General features: G+C 33.2%; 1 protein-coding gene across 1 annotated transcript in view; it reads left to right on the top strand.

Moving 5' to 3' along the window:
- The window catches only part of LOC123194212 (transcription initiation factor TFIID subunit 10-like), a 29262-nt gene extending 21284 nt beyond the window's left edge, over positions 1-7978 (top strand). Inside the window, exon 7 of the mRNA XM_044607368.1 lies at positions 7898-7978. Within this exon, the coding sequence (XP_044463303.1) occupies positions 7898-7978 (81 nt within the window). The remainder of the gene's footprint in view (positions 1-7897) is intronic.
- Positions 7979-8724: the final 746 nt, after the last annotated feature.

Raw genomic sequence — 8724 nt, 5'->3', positions numbered from 1 at the left:
GTTAATATAAGTGTGGTCAGCCTTAACTCTTGACATGTAATCTTATACTTTGATATATATAAATAACTTGAGATTATTCGTGCCTTTTTATTTAATTCAAGTTGGCACAACTATTTTGGTTAGTTAAAATTTTGTTTAAAATGGTTGATGATCCACATTTTGTGGTACTTTTTGCTGATATAAGTATGGTCAATCTTAGCTCTTGACATGTAATTTTGTACTTTAATGTATATAAGTGACTTTATATAGGAATGAAAACAGAACTTAAATTATCCATCCAAATTTATACATAACTCACTTTACTCTCTTTAACTCTTTGTTTTTTATATCCTCTTTTCACTTGAAAATTGTTAACCCTTTGATCCAACAAAAAATTCCAAGTTTTTCAATATGGTATAAGAGCTTCTATGAACTTAGTGGAGCTATTCATTTTGAATCAAAACTCATCGGCAACCAAAAAAAGCTTTCTTTAGTCAAGTAAATGACTTCATCCTCATCTTCTTTATCTCCTTATGTTTATAATGGTGAAAATTATCAAATTTGGATAGTTAAAATGAAAGCTTTCTTAAGAGGTGTAGGACTTTGGCAGTATGTTGAGGCGAAAAAACCACCTTCATTAGGGTCCAATCCTCCTTTAAATCAAATAAGGATGCATGAAGAAAAAGTTACCAAAGGTCCAAAAGCTTTGTCTATTATCCACCAAGAAGTAACTAATGTTATTTTCATCAACATTATAGCTTGCGAAACTACTAAGGAAGTTTGGGACAAACTTAAAGAAAATTCCTAGGGCATTGAAAAATCAAGGGAAATGTTTGCCCTAAACTTGAGGAGAGAATTTGAAGGCCTAAAGATGAAGGAAGTAGAAACTATTACTGAATACACTAACCGAATCATGAAGATAGTGAATCAGATTAGGATGATGGGCAAGAAATTATCAGATATGAGGATAGTAGAGAAAATCCTTATAAGCATCCCTAAAAGGTATGAGACAAAGATATTCTCATTAGAAGATTTAAAAGACTTTTCAGAATTGACTTTATTAGAAATAGTAAATGCCTTGAAAGCTCAAGATTAAAGGAGAGCTTTGAGGCATGAAGATGCAACTAAAGGAGTTTTTAATGTAAAGCTCAATGAGAAGCAACCTGGTAGTAGCTCAAGTAAAAAACATCCAGTGGAAAAGAGGGGAAAATGGAAACAAAGAGAATGAAGGACCGAGAAATAGTGAGAAGAAAAGGAGATAACCTCCATGTCCACACTCCAAAAAGAAAGGCCATTCACAAAGCCATTATTGGTTCAGACCCAATGTAAGGTGTAACCAGTTAGGCCATATGGATAAAGTATACAAGAACAAAGGAGGAAACCCAACTCATCAAGTTCAACAAGTCAACAAGTTGAGAAACAAAAAGAACCAAGTGAAAATTTATTTGTTGCAACTTGTCTTGCAACTGACAAAATGCATACCACTTGGTTGATAGACAGTGGTGTTCCAATCACATGGCATATGAAGCTGAACTTCTCAAAAACTTGGATGAAACTTACCTCTTCAAGGTGAAGATCGACAATGATGAACTCTTGGATGTCAAGGGAAAAGGGTTATATGCATTGAAACTCCATCAAGTACTAAAGTCATTAAAGATGTTGTTTTAGTTCTTGAAATTAATCATAATCAGTTAAATGTGGGACAGATGTTGAAAAATGGCTATACTTTGCACTTTGAAAATAAGTCTTGCATTATTTTTTATCAATTAGGCTGTGAATTAATTATTGTTAACATGAAAGACAAGAATTATGCCATAAACTAGAAGCAAACTTGTGTTAATGCATATCAACATGTTAAACTAAGCTCTAATATTTGACATAAGAGGTTTGGTCACTTTAATTATTCAACAATGAAGCAAATGCATACTAAGAGTTTGTGTACTTTGATCCAAATCAAAGTACCTATTAGTGACTTGAGGTTATTTGTGTCATTTTATTTAATCCAAATCAACACAACTATTTTGGTTAGTTGATATTTTGTCTAAAATGGTTGATGATCTACATTTTATAGTACTTTTTGCTAATATGAGAATGGTTAGCATTAACTCTTGACATGTAATCTTGTACTTTGATCTATATAAGTGACTTTGTATGGAAATGAAAATGGAACTTAGATTATTCATCCAAATTTATACATAGGTCACTTTACTCTCTTTAACACTCTGTTTTCTATACCCTTTTTTCACTTGAAAATTGATAACCCTTGATCCAACAAATAATTCCAAGTTTTACAACAATAAGGAAGGTAGGATATATAACATCATGGTTCTAGACATCATGGTTTAGCATACTTAAGAGCAGGACACGCAAACTAACTTTGGATCTATGGATGACATAGTTTAACATACTCAAATGGTGTGGGATGTTCATACATATCGAACAAAACATGCGAAAGGGGGATTTAAAATATATAACATCCTGGTTCAAGATGTCATGGTTTAGCATACTCAAGAGCAAGACAAGCGAAGAGGCTTTAGAGGCCACAATTTAACATTCTCAAGTGATATGAGATATTCACACATACATAACAAAACACGCAGAATGGCTTTAATACCAATTCTAACATCCTCATCTATTAGCCTAACCTAATATTGTCTGTTTTAGACACAAAGTCTGTCACAGTTTTATTTTTAATCTTTGCAACATACAAAGTGTCAAGATACCAACATCTTTAAGTGCTTTACTAATATGGAGTTTGCCTTAATGGTGTGGATTTATTTTATGAGATAGAGTAAAATTGCTCTGAAGATGGAGTCAGGTATGCTCATATGCTAGAAAAAGAGTTGATTTTTTTTATTTTTTACAAGGATTAAACAAAACATTGGAAGTACAAGGACGATTGTTGGGCATGAAGCCATTTCCCACAATCTATGATGTCTTTGTTCAGTTACAGAGTTGTACATTGATAGCGAATAACTAGCATACTAAAGCTTAATGAAACTCCTGTTTTTTCTACGGCTTTCTCCAGTTTTTGTTTATGTTTAAGCTCTATTCTCTATTATACACTAGAATTATAACCAATGTCAGTTATTTCGTTGAAGAAAATGACAAGACTGTTGAGTCCTTTGTAATTTTTTCTTTAGTTCATCCCATGCTCTGATTATGCTTTCTGTCTATACTCTAGTAAATGGTAGGAACCAGGATTACTTTCCACATTGGCTTCCTATAAATTTATACTTTCAAAAGAAACATAAGAGAAATTTAGCATTATTTCCATGTTGTTACACTCCAGAGCATCTGAATTGAACATGAGCAATGTTATATGCACCCAGGTTTTAGCAATATATCATTATATGATCAGGTATTATATTATCTTAAATTCAAAATTATTCAAATGACACATTATTTGGAAACCCAATTAAATACTTCAAACTGGATGTACATAAAGTACACACATCATTTGGAAAATAGTTACTTTTTCTGAAACAGATTTTGAGTAACAACATACAGATCCTAGTCATGTCATAATTTGTTTTGGCCTAATTGTATGGTGTGACTAGAACATTACATTGCATCAGAAGGAAAATCCCATTAGCTTCCTTGAAAATTTCACAGTTTCATCGAATTAATAGACCAGTAAAAATTCTTCACGCAGTCTATTATACCCAAGTACCTATAATTCCTGCATTTTCTTGCCTCACTCTCCATTATTTCCAAATCTTAGCAGCAAACTAGGACCCAGTGATACTATTAAAGAGTTCTTGGGACAGAAAGGAAAGAATAATGTTGATCTTACTAGTTACAGAGAGACACTAATGGCTGAGAAGAGCATGATACATTGATTGCAAAACCTTCCTATCGTTTTTTGTACACAAGCAAGAATTTACAAGAGGTATCGTGGAAAATATTGTTCAAGACACTCTTAGTTTTCGAAAAGTGACACTCTTCCGCACTCTCTGACAATGCATTAGCCGTCATCTGCATTTGTATCAATTACTTCGTTAGTGTAAATAAATATATATCCAACTAGAAAGCTAGAGTCCGGCCTTGGCAGCAGCATTCCAATTTCCATTGTCTTCGTAAGAGCGAATTATTCTTGTAGCTTGAAGGCCATCCATAACTGGCATGTGTACATCCTAACAAAATTTGTATGACAAATGGTTTAGAAGTTGCAAGGTTTAAGTAATGAACAGCAAGTCAATAGAAAGAAAATGCAAGCAAAACAAAAATATTCATATTCTACAAATTACCATTAAAACAAGATCATAATCACAGCGTTGAACTGCCCGAACAGTTTCAACTCCATTATTCACAACATCCATGCTATGGAGTAACCGCTTCATCATTGACTAGGTGACAATCACATTAATCTTGTTGTCTTCTACAAGAAGAATCTTTAGTCCTAGTCTTGTTTTGAGTAGTTCCGGGCTGCTGGTAGATGTGCACTGGGAATATGTGTCAGATTTATCCTGCCTTAGACATGATTGTTTGGGTTCACTGCTCCTTGTCACTGCAACTGTTTCCTCATTAGCCTTCGAGTGCATAGGGAACTCTGTCATAGGGTTTTGTAATTGATGATCCATGTCAATGTGACACTGTCTACCTCTAGCAAATTCATTTTCATTATCAGTTCCAGGGCTGTGACTAAATGAACTTTCAGGTTCTGATAGTGTCTCTGCAACTTCTGCCACAGAACAGGCATCCTCAGGTGAAGTAGTCTCTTTTGGTCTAACATTATCGGAGGGAAATGAGTATGCATACTCTGAGAACCCATTAAGTTTAGCACTAGTAAAACCTATATTATTTGATAATAATTTTTTAGGCCTGCTGGATCCATTAGAAGAGAATAGTGAACCTAACGTCCGTGGTTGGAGTTGGAAAAAAGCCAGCTGTCAAGTCATCATTTGCAGCATCGTGCTTAGCCATATCTGATAGCTCATCAGGATCATCAGAATTATTAGTGATTGTTGAAACGCTGTGAGGGAGTATAAAAGTAAATGTAGAACCACAGTTTACTTTGCTAGTGACAGTGAGATAACTCCCCATCAGCTCAACCTATTTCAAATGCACAAGAAAGTTAGGGGAGTGATCTTGGATTTACATCTGTAAACATCTTTTGTTGTGGCTAGAATACTTTACTAGCTGTTTGCATATTGCAAGGCCAAGTCCTGTTCCACCATACTTACGAGCACGATCCGCACTAACTTGCATGTGCTGTTTAAATAGAATTGGTAAAGCATTTTCTGTGATATGGCAATAACATCAATTAATCTTTCTGTAAAAGGCAGAGCCAAGTTAAATTTTGTAATGAACACTTGAAGCATGGATGTACCTGGTGTTCCAATTCCAGCATCGTGCACATCACATCGAATCCAAACTGTCGTTTCCTGTCCCTCTAAATCTCCATCCACAGAGTTTCCATTGTTAACAAGGGTTCTTGGTTCATCAACCCACAAATGGTCTTGGAAAGAACCTTCACTATGTTTTCTATCATGAAATCCTTTTTGGTCATTGTCATTTTGGGATGTTGATTGGTTTTTCTCTTCTTTAGTGTAAGTTGTGGTTGATTGATAATGCATTCAACTTCTAATTTGTCTCTTCTTTGACAAAAGGCGACTTAATTACCACGTAGAGCTTAATTCCTACATTTCCTTCATAAGTAAACTTAATTGCATTGCTGCAAGGAATAAATATAATTTAGATAAGGAGATTTGACTAAAATATGAATGACTAAGTAAACTAATTTTGAGAGTATATAAATAACACAAGTCAAAATAAAAAAGAGAGAGAATAAGAGATAAAAAAGTAGTCTTGGGTTTTCAGTGTGTATAGGGGAAATTTTTTTGTTCTTTAAATTTCACGGTTAAATTACATTGATTTTTTTACTGCTAGTAAAAAATTTATTGTTCTTCATTCTAAATGATGAAGATCGTGATATTGAAATGTGACTAGTTATTTAGTGTAATTCTATTTAGACGGTTCTTAGAAAAACATCTCTTTCTATTTCGTCTACCATTAGATTACTTTCAAATTTTTATAATATTTTTGGCACATCTAGTGTTATATTTTGAACAATGGATATCTGTTTTTAAACCTGTAACGTAAGATATAGACTTTCGAGTTTGCTATGATATTTCATATGTTTTTACAATTTTGTTATTTCTTTGTTTTGTTGTTTTGGAGAGTTGCCTACTCATTCGTAAGCTGAAAATAGCATATTATTTTTTTTATATAATAGATTGGTTTATTTGGGCAAAGTATTATGGTTTTACTCTTCAACCATGTTAAATTGTATCATTTTTTATTATATTTATTTTTAATTGTTCGATATAATAAAATCATATTTTAGTTAATTATTTACTACCGCATAATTTAATTAAGTAGGAAATAGTTTGATTTTGGTACTTCTAGTTTAATTGTTGTCTTCCCAACAGCGAGGATTTGTCCAATTTGTAAAACTTGGCATAAATACATAATAAAAATTCTTATTTTCTTTGTTTGATAGATACCTGATGAATTGCTGGAGCATTAATTAGCAAAGAAAGGCTTTCAATGTCCCGATGTTAGATTGTAGGTATTCCTTTTATTCTTTTCAATTTTAAACATGAATTTGTTCCTGGGGTTTCAAATAGTTCTTCTTCCGAACCTTGTTTTTAAGTGGATAGTGTTGAATTCTGAATTAAGAGCTCTTGGAAAGCGCAGACTTGGCTATAAAAAATACTACATACAGAGTTCAAATGTAGTGCCCATGTTTCATCTCTAATTCAAAATATGCCAAGTCAGTGTTTATGCCCGTGTTTGAACTCATCGTGTTCTTGTCCTGATATAATATATGGTGTTGGATTTTTTTCTTTTGGATGTATGAAACCATCCTTATATATTTTTGAAGGAAGCAAAATTTAAGTAAAGCTGAAAGTTTTGTTCTTGTTGTAGCTGTGTAGTTGGTTTGCTTTCTACTTTGAAGTAGCTAGCTCATGTAAGTGAGGACTGTATTTTAAAGTTCTGAGAAAACTATGCTTTTGATGCTTAACTGTTTGTTTAGCTCAAATCTTGGTTTTAAAACTCCAGCTTGTTTGTTTGCCCTTTTCGTTTGATTATTATACATTGTCAAGTTAAACTAACTTCATATATTATTTCTTTCAGAATTAGGGTGGTAGCAGTTGCCACACAGAAGTTTGTTTCGGCAGTTGCAAATGACGCCCTTCAGTATGCTATTAACTTTTTCTCTTTATGTGCTTGCTTTGAACTTAATTCCAAGGCTTTTTTTATGAGTTGGATGAATGTACATGAAAGCTATGATTGTCTAATTTAACTTTCAACACGTTACATAATATTTGTGTGAGTTGTTGAGATTTTGAAAGGAGAAACAGTAAAAGTGTTTGTCTTTTCAAGAAATTCTTTATTCACATAAAATGATCGTGTGACATTTAATGTAAAATCAAATTATACCATTGATTGGCCTTTTGTGTTATTCTTTTATGATGAACATATAAATATAATGTTTGTACTGCTTGTGGGATAAGTTAAGTTGCAAAAATGATGTTTGAGCGGAACAAAATTTAACATAGCTTCAATTAATTATTTTGTTCTTTGATATCACCTTTAATTTTTGACTATCGGGCAGATATATGGCCTTTGAAGAATCAATATTTGAATGTTTATGCATGTTACATATGTCATCAATTGGTCTTGGGCATGCTTAATCTTCTTTAAGCTGTAAGTTGAGATTGTAATACGGTTTAGTTGTGAAAGGGTGTAAATTAATGTTATGGTCTTGGTCAGGGTGAAAGTATATGCAATTGCTCTAAATGCCCTGATGTCTGGTTAAGATATTGAGAGACCATAATTTCAGTTATGTACAGATGCCCTGACGTCTCATACTTTCATTGTGATTGCATTTTTATGATTGAATGAGCAGCACGGCGTCAACGTGAAACAACAGGAGTATTTTGCTGATAGTCTATCAACTGGGATGGATCCTGCTTCAAGAGATGAATGAGGAAAGCTGCTTATGGAACAAGGTCCTTACATGTATTGTGCTTATAACATCGCCACCGCCACTACCGGCGTATAACCCTTCTGCGTATTGTTTGTAATCTGAGAAAACAATCAATTTTTAGTCCAGTAGTTAACTAGAAATCTTGTACATTCGGTTCATGTTTCACCCGGAAGAGTAATTGATTTCCAATCTAAAAGCAATTATATTTGATGTAACAATATGATCCTTCTAGGCTTTTACCTTTTCTTTATTTTTCACTGTGACCTATTGAGCAAAGTTTGTCTTAAACTATACAGTGTGACCCTTCAAACGTGTCTGAATCGTCAAACTTGGAACAAAGGCCAACTAATTACGGATCTTGAACTTTGATTAAATTGATTTTGACATTCCAATATATTAATTCCGGCAGTTTATAGACTCTGAACTTGATTGAGTCCTTGATTACAGAATTCTACTTCTAATCTTTGTTCAGTCCCGTTCGGACCAATACTATTATTAAGTTGTAAAATTTTGTAATTGGTGAGATTCAAATTGAAAATACAACAGATTCCATCACACCAAAATTCTGTTTCATTGAATATTGTTTAAATGTTTATTCAATCTATTTCTAGTTTGATTGACGGTTGAATTGACTTGATTATTGGTCGAATTGATTGTATTAGTCAAAACTCATTTTGATCCCTTTTGACTAGATTGAATTGAATGTATTGATCAAAACTCATATTGGTCTCTCTTGACTAGATTAA

This window comes from Mangifera indica, chromosome 13 (genome assembly GCF_011075055.1).
Source record: "Mangifera indica cultivar Alphonso chromosome 13, CATAS_Mindica_2.1, whole genome shotgun sequence".
Classification (NCBI taxonomy): Eukaryota; Viridiplantae; Streptophyta; class Magnoliopsida; order Sapindales; family Anacardiaceae; genus Mangifera; species Mangifera indica.
Note: the sequence above shows the minus strand (reverse complement) of the source record. Positions and strands in the feature narration are given on the sequence as shown.